The 19,435-nt window shown below is 38.5% G+C and overlaps 1 protein-coding gene across 2 annotated transcripts; it reads left to right on the top strand.

The window, feature by feature from the left end:
* Positions 1–14: 14 nt before the first annotated feature.
* MZT1 (mitotic spindle organizing protein 1) lies at positions 15–18,985 on the top strand. Of its 2 annotated transcripts, none has more exons than XR_014303456.1 (3): positions 15–146; positions 9,865–10,852; positions 12,851–13,535. XR_014303456.1 is itself a non-coding variant. In XM_082701282.1 (3 exons), the coding sequence occupies exons 1-3, from the start codon at positions 71–73 to the stop codon at positions 17,230–17,232; spliced, it is 246 nt and encodes an 81-aa protein (XP_082557408.1). In that variant the 5' UTR covers positions 15–70; the 3' UTR covers positions 17,233–18,985. The 2 variants fall into 2 exon arrangements, 1 of the variants encoding a protein (XP_082557408.1); XM_082701282.1 differs by lacking the exon at positions 12,851–13,535 and adding an exon at positions 17,209–18,985 and having other exon boundaries at positions 9,865–10,010.
* Positions 18,986–19,435: the final 450 nt, after the last annotated feature.

The following is a 19,435-nucleotide window of genomic DNA, read 5'->3' as shown; positions in this document are numbered from 1 at the left end:
ATTGCCCAGGAGAAAGGAAGGCGCTCCAGTTCCGGGTCAGGCCCTTCTCCCGCCTCCCTCGGCCTCCGCCATGGCGAGTAGCAGCGGTGCCGGGGCGGCGGCGGCAGCGGCGGCGAATCTGAATGCGGTGAGGGAGACCATGGACGGTGAGTGCCTCTTTCTCCCCCTTTACCTTGTCTCCGTGTCCCGCAGCCAGGGCGCCCAGGCGGCGGTAAGCCAAGAATGACTTGGGGTACACTTCCTGCCCCAAGGGGCATCCTTGGGGGGTCCTCCCACGGGACCCGCCAGGACCGTAGTGCGGATGATGCCATCCTTTGAGAGTTGTCTCTTCGCTCTTGCGTAGTTTGTCGCGCGCACGACGTTCCAGCCCTCACGTCAGCCGGGCGCGCGCCTCGTGCCTCCCGCGCGGAACTCGCGCGTCTCCCGCTCCCCGCGCGCCACGCCCCTCGGCCGCGGCGGAGGCCCGGCCTGCTTTCCTGGGGACCCGGCTTCAGGTGCGGCGCGGCGCGGCGCGGGGTGCGGAGAGCGCCCTTGTCTCTCTCTATCCCGAGCGGGAACCCTCTTCAAGACTGTAAGCCTCGTGCGGACCGTAGCCTCGTGTGTTTGGTCACCGCTGTGTCCTTCGTCTCTGGCCCTAAACTAGGCTCTTCTTAAATAAGGGGCGAGTGAGCAGGTCGCCCCATCTGCGGAATTGCTCCGTTTCGTCTTGGAGCCCGCGACGCCGGTGTCCGAGGCTGTAGGTGTATTTACTTGTGGTCGCGCCCCAAGGGTCGTGGGTGTCAAGCCCGCGCACACGTGTCCTGGAGTTACCCTCTCTCTACTCTCTGATGCTGGTTCCGCCACTTTCTACTCCTGGGGGTGAGTTTGGACAAGATACTACGACTACTCCAGTGAGCCTGGGTCTCTCTTTTCTATAAAATGAGGTCACTTCCTCCTAAGGTTCTTGTGGATATTAAATACCCACAGACCAGGTAAAGGCATATCGAAGATAATGAATCAAAAGATAGTTGTTATTACCTTTGTGTTATATTGCATGTACGCCCCACTTGCAGACTCCTTTGTCTCCATATTATTCACATCCACTTAGATGGTTTTGATGGGTGTTAAATATTGCCTTTTTTTTTTTTTTCATTTTCCAGGGGATATTGACATTAGTCTCCATCTCTATTGAAACGTAACTGCAATTCTCACTCGGTAGTGTCGGCCTCCCGGCTCTGTCTCCCGGTCTGTTTCACTGTAGGCTCCACTTACTGATTCAGCCACTCCTTATGGGGCTTCCAGTAAGACTTTAGGTTTTTTCTGCAAGGGTTGGTGCTTTCTTTTTCCAGACCTACTTATATTATTGGAACATTTGCATCTCATTTTTTACATACCAAATATCTATTTTGCTGTTTCTCCAAAAGTAGAATTTAATTGTTTATTTTATTCATTAGTTTTAGAAGGGGTGAGGAACAGAGGGAGAGGTACAAGTGGACTCCGCTCTTGGGGGGCGGAGCTTCATCCCACCTCCCTGAGATAAGACCTGAGCTGAAATCAGGAGTTGGACGCTCAACTGACTGAACCACCAAGGCGCCCCAGATTTTATTCTTAACACCATATTAATCCTGTTTCTCTTCCTTCTTGATGTACCACATTATACGTTTCCCCAGTATCTGAAAGCAGAGCATTTCCATGAAATCTTTCCTAAAGCCAAAATGGTGTAGAGTGAAGCAGTTAGTATTGATTCATATGGAAAAAAAATTTTTGAGTGTTCACAGACCAAAAAAATAACCTTTCTTAGGTTTTTCTGATATCTTAGGACATATCTTGTTAACAGATGCACAAAATAAATACAGATAAAGCACAGATGCTTCCAGACACAGTTCAGAGCTCTGGCAGCTTGATGGTGAGATGTTCAATGTAGTTCCTGGGGAAGGAGCTTGGCAGTGACACTCTAAGTGCTACGGTCATGCCCTGTGATGGCTTACCACAAATAAACACTGAACACTATTTTCATTTTTGCCTTTTTTCATAAAAGTGAAAACTCGGATTGCTTTTGGAGCAAAAATATCTACTAATATAAATCTTCTGTACAAGCAGAGTGGAGTAAGACAAACTTTCAAAAAGTGGGTGATGGTTGTATTGACTTACACCTTTGCTTGGAAGTCAGTGTTTGTTTTAAACGAATGGAGAGTATGAGGCCTCACTTCTGTCAGGTTTTGTTAGCTATGCTCAGCTTCCTTATTATACGGCCATAGGATCCCATTTGGATGGAAACTCCCATTTTAATCTCTGGTGGAACTATTGATGTACAAATGAGGACTGATTGTATTGGTTGGATCAGGATTTTTACTGAGAGAAGTATATGTAAAATGAAGATTATTGAGTGTAAGAACATGACAAAGTGAAGAAATAACAGATTTAAAACAAAATTCAATGAGAGGCTGTGTTTCTTAGAGAACACTGCTCCTCTAACACACAGTTCACCTACAAACCTCAAGATGGGAAGACCCCAGTTGGCAGTGAATCATCATTTGTTAAATGTGGCAGCTAGGGACTATCATGTCCATTAGAATTCTGAACTTCTAGAAAATCCCTGCTGTCATGCCATAATTGAAGTCCAGGAGAGTCATATAAAATGAGAAGTTGAATTACTCCAAAGTTAATGGATGTTCCATGTTGTCTATAATAATTGAAGCCCAAAGGTAAACACAAAAGCACACTGTAAATAATTGACCATACACTGAACTGGAAAAATTCTACATGTTGTCATTTTATTTTATTTTTGAAGATTTTATTTATTTATTAGCACATGCACAGCCATGCACTAGTGGAGTGGTGCCTAGAGGGAGAGGCAGACTCTCTGTTGGGAATGGATTCCCTTCTCCGGGGAACCCCAGAATCCTGAGATCATGACCTGAGCCTAAGTCAGATGCTTACCCGACTGAGCCACCCAGGTGTCCCCATGTTATCATTTTATAGTCCCAAGTTCCTCCACATTCATTCCCAGAAATAAAACTTTAGCGCAGCCAAGGGGCTAGACAGAAATACCTAAGTAACATTATTATTTGAAATTTTGTCAATGCGGGGTTTCACTCTATTTAAATCTAGCCATGAGAGTCAGAAGTTTGAGTCTGACTCTGCACTTTCAAGATTTAGTATATTCTCATCTTCCTCACTACTTCTCTCCCATCAGTACTAGAGTCGGCTAACAGTAGTTTAATCTTTTTGGTTTTAAAAGATTTTTATTTACTTCAGAGGAAGAGAAAGAGTGGGTGAACACAAGCATAAGTGGGGTGAATGGCAGAGGGAGAAGCAGACAGCCCGCTGAGCTGGGAACTCGATGCGGGGCTCCATCCCAGTCATGACCGAAGCCGAAGGCAGATGCTTAACTGACTGAGCCACCCAGGTGCCCCAGTAATTTAATCTTTTAATGGATCTGAATGATTTCAGGGTTGTAAAACTCAGCTATAAACACTTATATTTTTGTTGTGAAATGAAAGCATTTTGATAATGATATTTCAAAAATAGGTAGACTTTTTAATATATCTGTGTGGCTCAGTCTGAAAGGAACCTGACTCATCCTAGCCCTGATTTAGTATAAGCTCTTGTATCAATCCCCTGCTCTCATTTTTTAGTCCTCAACATTCTCTTCCAGATTCCTTCTTTAAAATGTTGGTCTTTTCTACTACCTCTCTCTCTGTTCTCCAGTGTACTCACTTGCCTCTTGTTTTTCAAAGTTTTGAAATTTTAGATACTATATTAATAGTTTCATACTTTGTTATTTTTGTATATTTTAAATTTTCCTTGTGCCTCCAATTACTACTAGTAATCATGTTCTTTATAATTATAATAAAAATGAACCTCTTCCTTACCAGAGGGTTTCAGTGTAGGGCTACTTTATTATATATCAGGTAGTAAACTAGAAGAAGGAGTTAAGAGAGTTCACAGTGTATAAGGTGGTGTCGGTGAAACAAATATATGGTCCCTAGGCTGTCAGTCTAGTTACTCATGGGGGAAGGAAAGCTAGGAATCTTTATTGCTTTCTTTTACCTCCCCTACCTTCTGTTCCTCACTAAGCCCTTTCAGTTCTTGCTTCATCTCAGATTTGACCACTTGTCCTAATCTCTCCTGTCCATGCCATCTACTTATCTGTCCCCAAGATGACAGTAACTTAACTGGACTCCCTCTCCGTAGGTTTTCTGTCTCTTTTCAAGATCCATACCCTATTATGCAACCAGAGTCTTTTAAAAATGAAAATCTGATTGTCATACTCCCATTTTTATGTTCATTAATAGCTTCCTGAAGTTCTAAAATCTTTAGTAGAGCCTTAGTGGGTGTTTGTGTCTTGTCTTTTCTCATATTTTACACTTATGCTGCTCCTGTAATTACATTGCCTTTACATGAAGAACCTTTTGGATCTATGAAAGGTTCTTTACCAAGTTCTTTTTAGTCAGGGAACTTTTGCACAAACTGTTATTTTCCCTCTCACTCTTCTAGCACTTCTTCCTACCTCTGCATTAGGTAGGTTGATTTCTTGTCACTCTTGAAGTGTAAACTTACTTGTCACTTCTTCACACAAGTCTTGCCTAAACACTATCTTTCACAACTATGTAAGACACCCTTCTAATTTGTTTTGGAGGTGTGCTTTTCTTATCCCTCTTTCCCATTTAAATAGGATCAGTTATTATTTAGTATCTCTCTTTCGTAGAATGTAATTCCATGAGGATTGATTGGGACTGTATCTGTCTTTTCCACAACTATATTCCCAGCAGTAGTGTAGTAGGCACAGAATACACCTAAGGGCCAATTATACAGTAGGCACTGCAGAAGTACTTATTATAGATGGCTTTTGAAGTTAGGAGGCAAAGATCTACATACATTTTACAAGAAAGCTTAAAGGAAGGAAATACTAGTCCTGAGATGGACCCGAAAGAGAGCATAGAGTTACATGGAGAAAAGAGAAAAGACACAGGAGAAAAGCATGAACTAAGGCATGAAGTCAGGAATAAGCAGAGCATTGATAGATGGGGTCTACCATGAAGAGAAAACTGGAAAGGAGAATTTTAGCAACAGATAATGGTGATGCTGATGATGGTGATAATGTTGGAGACCTGGAGTAGGGTCAGAGAGTACATGTTTTCGTTTGCTGCTGCATAACAAACCATCCCAGACTTGTATAAAACAATTACTTGTCTCTCATGGTTCTGGGTTGACTAGGCTTATCAGGGTAATTCTCATAGAGGGCCTCTAATGCATTGCAGTTAGTGCTGAAGCTTCCTCCCTCACAGTCTTCTAGTTGACATGCCTGCAGCAGGGGCTGTTGTCTGGAACATGTGGGTTTCCTCCCACTTGGTGGCTGGGTTGCAAGGGAGAGTGCCTCAACGGAAGCTCTATCGCCTCTTTAAGTGTCAGAAGTCCTGCAATGTCACTATTGGGAGATGCAGCTTGAGCCCTGATCATACCCGTATGTTCTTGCTCAGCAGGCCAAAAACGCAAGGCCCTGGCTTCTCTTTATTCCTTCTCTTTCTCAGCAGTCTGTTTACAGTGAACAACTTGAGGGATAAGGTAACAGCTACTTCCATATAAAGAGCAAGTTTGCTAACTGCTGACTTTAAAAGTAGGGATTTCCCATGCTCACTGTTCTTCAGCTGTGAATACAGTCTGTCAGTGTAATGTGTTCTTTCATTCCTGTCAAAGGGAAAAAGCTACCTGGTTATTTCAGTGTTTGATGAAAAGGTATTCATAAGACTCGGTACTTTTTCTCTAATTTTAAAGTCTTAGCAAAAGACAATAGTACATTGTTAACACGCCAGAGGATAGCTGTATGAAATTACCATCATCCTTAATGTTAGTGTTGAAAGCATTCCAAATAAAATTAGAAATGCTTACTTTCACTGAATTTTTTCTAACCACTGATATGAAAGTTTAAGCAAATAATGCAGGATTATAAAAGGAAAAGACTGTTAGGAAGGGTATGAAACTATTATTTATAGGTAAAATGATTATCTAATTAGAAAACGAGAATTAACTGAAAAACTTCAGTAGAATTTGTTAAGGTGGCTGGTTACAAAATAAAAATAAGTCATATTCTAGAACATTTACACTAATCACCTAGAATATACCAAAGCAAGGTAGAATGCATTTGTGAAGACAGAACTCAAAATTAAAGAAATCAGTGGTTCACTACCAAAATTGATGATGATGGAGCACTTGGCTAAAACCTTCTGCTCGAAGCATATAAAAATGACAGGAAACAATACAAAAATGCAGTTATTGTCACAGCCATGTTCAAAAACAAGAAAGGGAAATCTCCTGGTTAGAAGGGGAGAGGTTTTCCCCCAAAGAGGAGCAGATGGGAACCACAGTAGGAGACTGGGAATGGAACCTGACAAACCACTTTGCCCTGCCTGAGTGAAGCTGGGGCCAGAAATGTACCATCTGCCATGGCCAGGAATTGGGAAGTACCGTCCGCATGTCTGTGGCTCTGGAGCCAGTGTGCTTCCGCTAGGTCTGTGCCAGAGGCCTGAGACCAGTGTGAGACTGCCCATCCAAGGATGCTTCACCCGTTCAGAACAGCAAGTACTGATTGTTGAAGAGGAGCTTCCAGGCGGAAATCACTAAGTACCTAAGGTAGTTGAAAAACAAATAACTCGCATGAGAACTGAAAAAAGAGAAGGTAGTAATAATAGCTGTTTGTGCACTAGATGCCAGTGGACACAGCATTCTGAGTATGTCTTATAATCCTCACAATGATCCTGTAAAAGAAGTACTATTAGCCCTATTTCACAGTGTGATAAAGTAAAGGCACAGAAAGGTTACCTTTTGAGACACCCAGGTGGCTCAGTTGGCTAAGTGTCTGCCTTCAGTTCGGGTCATGATCCCAGGGTCCTGGGATTGAATCTCAAATCGGGCTCCTTGCTTAGCCAGGAGTCTGCTTCTCCCTCTGCTGGCTGCTCTCTTTCTTTCTTCCTATATAAAGCTTTAAAAAAATAAATAAAAGAAAGGTAGCCTTGCCTATCAAGTAATGAAGGTGAAATTTGAAGTCAGGTGCTGTAGAGAGCAGACCCTTACCACTCTTTTGGTGCTTGCTTGAACTTGAAGAAACAGAAAACACAGATCTCAGAAATAGCCAAAGATAAGAATATAGGTTCAGTAAGTAAAGGCAGAAACAATAGCCACAAAATAAGTGGTTATAAAAAAGCATTTAACTGAAATAAGGACAAGAAATTAATGGGGGAGGATTAGAAATCTTAAAATAGAGTTATTGAAATAAAATCAGCAGATAACATGAATGACCGCCTGCATATAGCTGAAGAGCAGTATTGATATGTCGGCTTGTCAAAACTGAAGAAATGAAACAGAAAGGACTGTCAGCTTCCAGCCAAGATGGAGTAACAAAACTGGATTTACACTTCAACCTGGAAAAAACAAAAACAAAAACCCAGACAAAATAATGATTTTCAGGGCACTGGACATCAGATGGTAAAGGGCAGTGATCCCAGAGACAGTAAATGAAGAGAGCCCAATCGTTGCCTGCTCTTGGTACCTTCAGAAAGTTTCCAGGCCTTAGCGCAGTTGGGGAGTGGTGTGGACCCCCAGGGTTAGCAGAAGGAGTTCAGAATCCAGGAAGACCAAAGCAGGTAGAGTTTGTAGGACAGAATACCCGAGAGGAAAGAGCTTACAGAGAGAGAATTCTGGAGACCAGTCAGAGGGTTCCCCTCAAATTAGCAGAGCATTTGATTAGCACATTACAAAGCTAGGAAAGGCATCCGGAAGAATTAGAGGGAACAGTACACAGTGCTCACCAAAGGCTGAAAACTGCTTGTATCTACCAGCCAGAATGGAAGACTTCGTAATTCACGAGGCATTTAGTAGAGCACTCAGGAGGGTGTTGCCTCAGTGATGAGAAACAATTAGCTGTACGCTAAACAGAGCTCTGATCCTGACTATATATCTTAAGAGACTCAAAAGTATCAAACGTCATGAAATAATGAGATAACTGCATCTCATTACAAAGCTCAAGAATATGTTTGAAAATATTCTAAAAAAGAATATAGAAATATAAAAATAGCAACCAGCAAGGTAAAATTTACAATGTCAAGCATCTAATTAAAAATTATTAAGTATGCAAAGCTGGAAAATACAAGCCATGATAGAAAAATCAGTCAGTTGAAACAGGCCTGAAACTGACACAGATATTAGAATTAGATGGACAAGGGCATTAAAACTGTATTCCCATGTATTCAAAAAGTTAAGTATAGGCACAGAAGACATTTAAAATAAAAAAAAACCTTGAGATTCTGGAGATGAAAATAAATGTCTGATATGAAGAAGTGAGAAGGACCCATCCCATAAACATCATGGGATGGTTTTTGTTTTTTGTTTTTCTTGGATGTTAGTTTTTTGAAGGAGTTGGACTTCATGTATCCTTCAAAATTGTTAACTTTCCCATTCATCCCAAAATAACATAGTTTTTATGCAATTCAAGTCAGAATCCAAATGGACTTCGTGCTTGGAATTGATTAAGATTTTTAGAGAGGGAAAGAGGCAGGGGGAGGAGCAGAGAGCGAGAGGGAGAAAGAGAATCTTAAGAAGGCTCCGCGCCCAGGGAGGAAATGCTGAAATGCGGGGCTGGATCTCACAACACTGAGATCATAACGTAAACTGAAATCAAGAGTCTGATGCATAACCACCTGAGCCACCCAGGTGCCCCTTGATCAAGATCTTTTAAGTTCGCTGAAAGAATAAAGAAGCTTGTGAAAGGAAAGATAACAAAGAATGTTTAACCTTCTGTATGTTGATAAATGTTTGTAATTACAATCATGGTTCTGACATAAGATAGAGATGCAACAGATCCATAGATAAATGGGAATTTACTATGTAATAAAAGTGACATCTTAACCAAGTAGTAGAAGGAGAGATCACTCAATAAATAATGTTGAGGAAATGGGCTTATTTTGGGGAGGTGAGGTTAGATCCTATCTTCTACCCAAACTCCAGGGAGTTAAATGTTTATAGGCAGGCAGGAAATAAACTTTGAAGTGATGGAAGGGAATACTGGTGGATAATTATATAATCTTTGCATGGAGAATAACTTTCTAAGTATAATGCCAAGGGAAAATATTACAGGAAGCCATAGATAACATGTTGACCATTGACTTTAACAAATTCTAAACATGCTCTGGGGACCAACCACCATAAAACAAAATTTAATGAAGCCGATGTATTTATATTCTGTGCTTCTCTTTGCTCGTGTTTCTTATGTCAATTATTTTTATAAACTATAGTAAAATGAAGTATTATAAAAAATGAAGTTAAAAAATAAGCTTTCATTTTTTACTATTATATTTTAATGGACATGATTACTTTGTCAAATTGTAGAAGATTCTAAGTACTCTTAAAGGCTTAAATATGTATATTACTGAGCAGTTCCACTTTTAGGAATTTATCCTAATGAAATAAAATGAAGTTATCATGTACAGATGCTTATCATAGGATTATTTCAGTGGGGAAAAATGAGACCCACTTAACTCTTAAAATAGTAGGATAGTTAAGTAATGTATGTGTTTTCATAAAACGGGATGTTATGAAACTAAATTACATTGTAAAAGCGTACTAAAAATGGAGAAATGTTCAGAATAATCCTAATTATGATGCATATATTTAAGTAGTAAATGGTAGACTATAAATCAAAGTGTAAAAGAGCAGTTATGTGGAGGTAGGGTATAAGTGTATTTCTGTATTACATGACAATTTCAAAATCTAGTGATGTTGTGCTAGTTCTTTGGTACTGTGCAGTATTCTATGAACTAAAACCAACGTATTGTTGTATACATTTTTTTACTGTAATTTTTTTTGAAGTTTCTTCTGTGTCTTTTTCAGTTCTGCTGGAAATTTCAAGAATTTTGAATACTGGCTTAGATATGGAAACTCTGTCTATTTGTGTACGGCTTTGTGAACAAGGAATTAATCCAGAAGCTTTATCGTCGGTTATTAAGGAACTTCGCAAGGCCACTGAAGCACTAAAGGTTAGAGTTTGTGTGTTAGTTCATTCTAAAGAAAGATTCTTTTGTTTAGAAGATGGTTAATGAGTTTATGTGAAAGATCCTACTCAAATACTATTAAACTAGCTTTTGTCACCATCAGAAATTCTGAAAACAGAACTTAGTAGCAGATGTTCAGTTACAAAAATTGCTACTATCATGGACCACATTTTCTCTTCACAGAAGTCTCCAGGTATGTTTAGAATTTTCCTTGTGAGTAAAATTGTGTCTGTGCCCAAAACGATTTGTACAAGGCTAGTACCTGTGAATGTGACCTAATTTGGAAATTGTTTATCAGCAAGTATAATCAAGTTAAGATAAGATCATAATGGATAACGGATGTCCTTATACGACGAGGGAAATTTGGACAGATACACCCAAGAGAGCACCATGTGGAGACCCAGACACAGACACAGCCTTGTGACAGTGGAGGCAGAGATTGCAGTAGTGGCCTAGGATTGTTGACAGCCATCAGAAGCTACGAAGAGGCAAGGATCTTCTGCTAGAGCCTTCTGACTCTGTAATTTGGAACTTCTGGCCTTTAGAACTGCGAGAAAATAAATTTCTGTTGTTTTAAGTCACCCAGTTTATGGCAGTTGGTAATGGCAGCCCTAGAAAGCTAGTACAGGTTTCACTATTAGCAAGTGGGGTGCTGTTGTAACAGATATCTACAAGTCAGGAAGTGGCTTTGGAGTTAAGTGTTGAGTAGAAGTTGGAAAATTTTACATACTTAATAGAAAGGACCCAGATTTCATTGAAGAAAGTGTTGGTAGAACTCGGGACATTAAAGGCAATTCTGGTAGGGGCTCAGAAAGGAGAGAAGAGCAGTAGGGAAGGCTTTAATTGTCTTATTGTGTTGTACATATTTCATGATGAGCAGAATGTTGCTGGAAATAATGGACATTAAAGGGGCTTCAGGTGAGATCTCGTAAGGAACATATTATTCAGCAGTGGTAGGAAGGTTGTCCTTATTATAAAATGACAGCACATGGCTGAATTATGTTTTACAAGTGGAAGAAAAATAAAACTTGTAAATGATGAACTTGGACATTTAGCTGAGGAAATTTCCTAGCAAAGTGCGGAAAGTATAAGAGCAAAATTTCTCCCTGCTACTTAAGATAGAAGATGATTGAGAAATCAAGGAAGGAACTGGTAAGCGAAAAGGAACCAGCACTTGATTTGGAAAATTCTCAGCCTTGCCTAGAGAGCATGCTCTAGAGAGAAAACCCAGAGGTGTGGCTCTGGTGAGGAGATTGGATGTGTGATTTATAAATGTAGTCAGCCGTCTTGGACTTGACTGAAAGGAACCCAGACAAAATAAAGGAAAGCTGGAATTCTGTACCTGGATTCTGCAGGAAGGAAACTGGCCAGTAGGCCTACATGTCTGTGATCATGTGTTTCTCCTTCAAGAAAAGGGAAGAATTGGGGTGCCTGATTGGCTCAGTGGGTTAAGCCTCTACCTTCGGCTCAGGTCATGGTCTCAGGGTCCTGGGATCGAGCCCTTCATCGGGCTCTCTGCTCAGCAGGGAGCCTGCTTCCTCCCCTCTCTCCACCTGCCTCTCTGCCTACTTGTGATCTGTCTGTCAAAAAAATAAAATCTTAAAAAAAAAAAAAGAAAGAAAGAAAGAAAGAAAAGAAAAGAAAAGGGAAGAATGGCACATCGTAGCTCTGAGAAGAAGGGACTGCTGAGGCCAATTGGCTGCACAGCCACTGTGGGCCCAGAGGACCACCTTTTTCCAAATACAAACTCACCACTTTTTAGTTGCTCACATTGGAAACAGGAAAAGTATAGTCTCTCTCTTACTCTGCTTACATGATTTAAAATCTTGGGTGATTTTATTTCCATGTTTATATAACAGTAACTCACTACAGATACTGATTCAACTTAGTCCCTCTGAAAACTTGTGCAAGGACAAAGTGACTTTTCTCCAGCTTTTTTTTTTCCTTTGAGAAAACAAAACTATAATACATGTAGTTTACCCATCTCAAATTTAGTCAATCTCTAGTAAATTCCAGTGAATTGGATTGTTTTGAAGAATTTTTAAACTTTATTTTTTTTAAAGATTTTTATTTGACAGAGACACAAGAAAGAGAACACAAGCAGGGGGAGTGGGAGAGGGAAAAGCAGGCTTCCCACAGAGCAGGGAGCCCAATGTGGGGCTCGAACCCAGGACCCTGGGATCATGACCTGAGCTGAAGGCAGATGCTTAACAACTGAGCCACCCAGGTGCCTCAAGATTTTTAAAACTTGAAACACAGAAAGGTAAACAGAAGACATTTACAGAGCAAAACTCTATCATAAAGAGAATATCTGTACAATTTTCATTGCTAGAGCCCTACAAGTTCCCTTGAGAATGTCAAGCAGATTCTGTTTGCGGATCCCAGGCACTCCGGAGATTTGTTTATGTTGTGTGTGGCTGTGATACAGTCCTTTTCACTGAAATAATGCTTCATTGTACAAATATACTACTATTCAGTTATCCTTTCTTCTGTGAGTGGATATTCGATTGCTTCCAGTATGGGGCTGTTAGGACTATGAGCTATGAGCCTAGTTGTGCGTGTCTCCTGATGCATCTGGGCCTGCGTTTCTGCTCAATGGTGTGTATCTACAAATCAGGTTGCTTGGGTTTTAGGTAATCTTTATCTTCAACTTGAATAGATAAAGCCAAACTTTTCTAAAGTAGTTGTGTTTCTGTTTCCATGAGCAGCATGTGAGTTTCCCTTTCGTGCCCCAAATCTCACCAATACTTATTGTGTTTTTAATTTTAGTCATTTTGGTGGGTGTGTATGGGTTTCTTAGGTGGTTTTATTTGTATTTCTCCTAGTACCAATGAGGTTGAATGTGTTTTTTTACATGTTTTTTGGCCATTTTCTCTTACGAGATACTTTTCAAGTAGTTTTTCCATTTTTTTCTGGGTTGTCTGTTTTTTCTTTTGTATTGGTAGTCTTAAATATTCTGAATGTGAACCCTTTGTTAGATGTGCATATAGGTTGCTAATTTCTTTTAGTCATATTTTTAAATCTTTATAGGAACTATTCAAACTTTGTTTCTTTTTAAACTCAACTGTGCTTTCATATGACAGAAAGAAAAATAGCTGAATACTATAAGAATAAATAATGTTTCTGGGTACTTTGAGTCACAGCAATGATAGTGTACTGCTAACTGCTGTTAGTAGTTTACTGCTGAGGAAACTGAAGCTTGTGGTGGCCAGCTTCTCCCAAGGACTTACTGAGAAGGAGTTGAGCTGAGATTTGAACTTGGACTCTGACTTCAGAGCTGTTAACTACTAAGTTTTTACCTACAATAAGTTCTAAAAAAATATCTAAGCCTGCTTTTTGAGAAAGGGTAAAATGTGATTAGAATAATGGACTGATATATGGGAACACTCCCTGGTTTAGTATTCTCTCATAATCCTGCTATTCAAAATAAAATGCAACGTCATAGTGTTTGATCAGTAAATTTCTGAAATGCTATTGGAAAATAATTTATTTAATAAACATCTCACACAACTGCTTGAATTTTTGTTGTTTATGTTGGAATTTGTCAGAGCAGAGGGAGGCAAAAGAACATGAAGTTTTCATATTATAATGCATTTTCAGTGCCATACAGGAACCAGAGATAAATAACCTAGCTGATGGGATAAAAGAGAAACTGACAAGTGCTTTGGCATAGCACTTCCTTCCTCAAAATAAACTCAAGGTTTTAGGATAGGAGATTCAGAATTTACTTACTTGACATAGCTTTTTTAGCTTTGAACATGCTAGTTACTCCATAGTGAGAATAGTGGACCATAGTGAGAATAGTGGACTGTAGTGAGGTACAGGAGGCAAAATCAATAATTAAGATAAACAAAATCAGAACGCATTACCCGTTGAATGGAAGATTAGTCTCACAGACACACACAAACATATTTCTCCATAAACAGCAGCCAGAATGCCAGTTTCTCATTAAAACTAGATGGGGAGGAGAATTCTGAAAAGTGCCTAGCAAAGAAGAAAAATCTGTTAATTAGAACTTTTTTCTTTAAAGGAATTTTTGAAATCTGTTTATAATTTTTATTTAAAAGTGCTCATAATTTTAAAGTATTTAAATACCAAAATATAAAGAAGGAAATAAATAATTCAGAACCACCCAAGAGATAATCAGCAACATTTGGTGAACACCATTCTGTCATGCTACTTTAAAAATAAAAAATAATACACTTCATGGATTAAGGAATAACCTTTCACATGTGCTTATTTTCTCTTACTTGCTACTGGTAGGTTGGGATTGGGAGCTGGTTAGCTCTGAGCTGCACTGTGAACCATACCTAGCTTTCCTTGGCCACCCTTTAGACTTTTAAAGCAGATGGTGGTTTTCTCCTTTTTGGGTATGCTGCTAATTAATTTCTCACTTTATTTTTTGTCTGGTTCTTTCAGAACTAATAATAGAGTAAGGAAAAACTGTCCCTGTTGTGTTCTACTGCCTTTGCCTAGAAATCCTAGTGATTAGAATTTCCTTACATGGTACTTAACCTCTCTTAGAATGTGTAAAATAGGGGCATCCGGATGGCTCAGTGGGTTAAAGCCTCTGCCTTCGGCTCAGGTCATGATCCCAGAGTCCTGGGATTGAGCCCCGCATCGGGCTCTCTGCTCAGCAGGGAGCCTGCTTCCTCCTCTCTCTGTCTGCCTCTCTGCCTACTTGTGATCTCTGTCTGTCAAATAAATAGAATAATTCAAGGACATCCTGAAATATTGCAAGGGGCTATTGTTCTAAAATATCCAGTTTTTCCTTTGTTCTTTAGTTAACTATGTAGAAAATTGCAACAGTTTTTCATTAATTGTTTTGTCTTACTCACAGTTTGTATATTGATATTGTTAAATCATTTATACTAAAAGAAGCTGATTGTGTGTCACATGCGTCAGTTTCTTTGCATCAGTAGATGTGCCACATTGTATATATCTCCCACAGCATAAGTAGGACTGTTAATTGAGGTACAGTTCTTAAAAATAGACTATCTTTTTTTCGGTTTCCATGTCTTTTAATGAATACATTTATAGATAAAATAGGCTTTATTTTTATGAATGATTCTATCAAACACTGAACTTTAGTATTGCCTTCTCAAGGCTAATATTTATGTATAGGCAATCATTTACATATTGTGGCTTCAGAAATTTTGGGCAAAACCTTCTTCATGTATCTTCTACTTTAGTACCAAGGTGCCTTGAAATGGACTATTATTGATGCACTTTACACTAATAAGCCTTGCCCTTTCTCTTGGAGCTGTCCTGTATGATCACTGTTCCTAGGGGCAGTGATGCATCTCCTCGCTGTAGGAAGGTTTGAATGGTGTGAGGACACTGGAGCTGTACAATTTGGAGTTGGGAGAGAAATAAGGGATTTAATAAGTCTTGTGTCCCTACCCATCCTCCCATAGGAGAGAATAAACTTATACAGGAAAGCAAAGTGTGGGAAGATTGCTAAAGTTGGTTTTTCCCAGGGCCGATGCTTATGAAATTTTGGAGTCTCTAATGGTAACTGAAGCTCTTTAGGAAGCCATTGCTTTCCTTTCAAACAGAGGAGTGCTATATTCCTATAAGAGGAATGCTGTACAAGGTTGATGGCTTTCTTAGTTTAGGTGAAAATACTTGTTTCATTGTCTGTTTCTTGGAGGAGAATCTCTAAAATTAGTATGAAAATGGAATGGGACCAGACAAATTAAATTGCATTAGAATTAAGGTATTTTAATTTTTAAAACATTCTAAAATTGTTTATATTATTTCAAGTCTTCTTTGAAGTAAGTAATATTGAGAATGGGGTTAGGAAGGAGACTAAAGGTTTGCAGCTAAAGCTAATGTAAGAACTTTTAAGGGTAGAAAGAAATAAGAAGCCTTTGGAAAGAGGGAGATTTTCTCCAAACTAGTTTCTAATCCTTGTAAATAATAAACCCAAAGAAGCAAAAGGCTAATTAGAGTAGCCAACTATATGGGCAAACAAGGTAGGTTCTGCTGATTGCAAAGAGAATGTTTCAGATTGAGTTAACTACAATTTTCCCAGCATGTTAAGGGATTTTCATGAAAGGGCTCTGAATTTAGGCTAAACTTAAAAGTATTAACTTAAAAGTTTTAATTAAGAAGTTGAAATGTAGGGCGCCTGGGTGGCTCAGTGGCTTAAAGCCTCTGCCTTTGGCTCAGGTCATGATCCCAGTATCCTGGGATCGAGCCCCCGCATCGGGGCTCCTCCTCTCTGCCTGCCTTTCTGCCTACTTGTAATCTCTCTCTGTCAAATAAATAAATAAAATCTTAAAAAAAAAAAGTTGAAATGTAAATGAATTAAAAGTTTACTGTGTATCTCTAAAATTAAACTTAGCTAAAACCATCATATTCATATTTGGCATTAGGAAATTACTTGTTTAAATCCTTATCTTTTTTAGAAATATGTATCAAGGGGCGCCTGGGTAGGCTCAGTCAGTTGAGCATCTGACTCTTGATTTCAGCTCAGCTCATGATCTCAGTGTTGTGAGATCAAGCCTCCACTGGGCTCCTTACCAGGCTAACTAAGCCACGCAGGGAGTCTGCTTCTCTCCCTCTGTCCCTCCCTGAGCGCATGTGTGTGCAGTCACTCTTGTCTCTCTAAAATCAATAAATAAATCTTTTAAGAGGGAAAAGAAATGTCTCAAATCATTTACCGATGACTTACATGGTGTCTGAAAATTTCTGCAGAATAATCAGAGAAAGTATAATAGTTCATGGTATAGGTAACCATGGTATAGGTTAGCCCTGTGCCCATTATTCCCTTTTCCCCTTTTTTCCTCTACTTTCTAACAGGTTTTTTTCATTCTTAATCCCCTTTTCACGCTATAATGAAACATGCAGAAACAGACAAGCCAATAAAGACTGGATAAGGTGGATACAGTGTGTGGAGAAGGTCTGCTTGGGTCAGTTTTTCAGATAGCAGTGTATTTTTATGTTAATTGTATTATTTAATACGATGCAACAATTTTCCACTGTTAGCCTAGCAGTCAGTTCAAGAGGTAGTTCTGATGTACTGCAAAAAGTGAAAACCTCACTGCATTATCCTCCTAAAAGTGGATATGTGGAGGAGGCATCGTTTGTTAATGACAATGCAGTATTGACAAATATATCTCCATGGTTTCTCTTTTTTCGTGGTTTTATTATAATGAAACTTACTTTCTTGTTCTAGGCTGCTGAAAATATGACAAGCTGACTTTCTGGAGAAATCCTGATGAGATACGTCAAGCTCTTCAAGAGAATTTAAAGATTGCATTGTAGTCAGGAATGTACAATGAAATTACTGCATGCAGCATTGTAGAAACATTTTCCTTTTTAAAAGAATTATAAAACCATAGCTTTATAAATCAGTGGAAAATGGCTTACAGAGAGAACTATCAGATGTGTTTATATCACATCCTACTTTTTTTTAACAGCTCTAATGCGTTGGCATCGCTGTATTCATATTTATGTATTCCTTATTTATAGCTCTGATAGCTTTAATTTTCTAAGCAGTCTATCAGATGTGCACATCTGCTGTGCCTGGTTAAAGTATAGTGGAACCCATCAGAAGTAATGTAGTAGTTATGACTTGTTGACATTTCCATTATAAAATTTAATTTTGAATTGTTTATGCAAAATAACTGTGGATTTGTGTTGTATTGGGCTAAAAGTTGACAGAATTTCAGCCACCATTTGTGAAATTTGATTTAGATTTACAGCGTATATCAGAATCTTTTTTATAAGAGCACAGAAATCATTTGTTTTAACCTGTTCTCCTTAAAGAATATTTAGTTTTTTAAACAGGAAAGTTTTCCTGGCCCTTAACAATAAGAACCAGATCATTTTTTGTATTGACTGAAAAATAAAACTTAGAAACTTAGATTTTAAAAGTAATGGTAGTGCTCATTATTGTCATTTGAACCATTTAAATTTAATGAAAATATTAATTGGTAATATTTTTCTTTCTAAGTTCTATACTCTGTAAATGATGGCCTAAAAAATAATGCATAATGAAATATTTCCAATATGCATAATTCTTTAATTTTATTACATAAAAATCGTTTGAGTAGTTACCTAATATATCTTGAGTGGTTATCTAATCACTAAATAGGAAGAATCTGTCAACAAATAATATTTTCTGAAGGAATAAAGAGTCTGTTCATTAAACAAAAACTATATAATCAAGTGTTGTGTATCAGGAATTATAAGTATTCCTTTCCAAGGTCACTTTTTGTGTCATTATTTTTTCCCTGAAAGTTTTAGATAATCAAAGCGATGGTTCAAAATGAATTTTGGAAAATGAAGGATAGTGTTAATTCTGTTCTGTAGCAAAATCTCGATAGAATATTTTATCCAAGAGTGATAGGATTTTAATCTGGTTTTATTTTAGATTTTGTTAGCTTCCATTTAAATGATAGTACAAGTTTTTACTCTTTAGCAGCATTTTTGTACTTCAGACAAAGTAAGGCTTAGTATTAGTAATTAAGTGACAGCCTTCTGTTGTAAAATCTAGTCGTGATTATTTAGACTTTGTAAGCACCTAGCATCTTTACCAAGGACCCTGGAAGGTGTATTATTGGCAGACTCAGTTGGGAGACAATAATGACTTGTGGTAAGTCATTTATTTGGTAGTAAACACTGTATGTTCTGTATGTTGTTACCCAGAAAATCATAAAGAGAACATTTTTGTCAAGCTCCAGAATTGGTATATACTCTTAGGCCACAAGAGTTAATAGTTTTATTTATTATTTTGTAGGTTATTTATGTATGATACAAAGCAGGAAAATATATTGAGAAGGCATTATGTTTACAGAGAGCTTCTTTAAGTGTTAAATGTAAACATATATTTTTAATGCATACTTCAGTACTATTTAAAAAAATCAAAACAAATTGTGATGATACAATTGGCAGTTGATGATACCATTATGCTTGTTGTCAGTGACAAAAATAAAACCATTTTGGTAGTATTGACATGTACTTTTGATTTAATATATACTTTATGAACACAACTCGTTTCTGTAGGTATTCTGTATTTAGATAAATACTTAGGATTATTTAAAGGCTCTATAATTTACAATGTAAAATTAGGCTTGAGGTGTAAAATATGCTTTTCTCCTGGTAGTGAAAGGAGAATGCTACATTAACATTGCCCCAGTCTTGGAAACAGCTGGCATTTCAAATATATGTGAGGTTATATTTTCCTTTACTTCAAGTAACAGATTCTTTACATAGTGGGAGACTACAAAATTTCATACATGTGTCAAGCATACTTTAGTGTTTTTGGTTTTTTTTTTTAAGATTTTATTTATTTATTTGACAGACAGAGATCACAAGTAGGCAGAGAGGCAGGCAGAGAGAGAGAGGAGGAAGCAGGCTCCCCAGGGAGCAGAGAGCCCGATATGGGGCTCGATCCCAGG

This window comes from Mustela nivalis, assembly GCF_964662115.1.
Source record: "Mustela nivalis genome assembly, chromosome: 15".
NCBI classification, from domain to species: domain Eukaryota; kingdom Metazoa; phylum Chordata; class Mammalia; order Carnivora; family Mustelidae; genus Mustela; species Mustela nivalis.
Note: the sequence above shows the minus strand (reverse complement) of the source record. Positions and strands in the feature narration are given on the sequence as shown.

What these genes read in the sequence shown, in the direction of transcription:
- MZT1 (XM_082701282.1), top strand. Translation starts at nt 71, where the DNA reads ATGGCGAGTAGCAGCGGTGCCGGGGCGGCGGCGGCAGCGGCGGCGAAT. An exon ending in GGTGAGGGAGACCATGGACG is followed by an intron (nt 147 to 9,864) that starts GTGAGTGCCTCT and finishes TGTCTTTTTCAG; the next exon opens with TTCTGCTGGAAATTTCAAGA. An exon ending in AGGCCACTGAAGCACTAAAG is followed by an intron (nt 10,011 to 17,208) that starts GTTAGAGTTTGT and finishes TTCTTGTTCTAG; the next exon opens with GCTGCTGAAAATATGACAAG.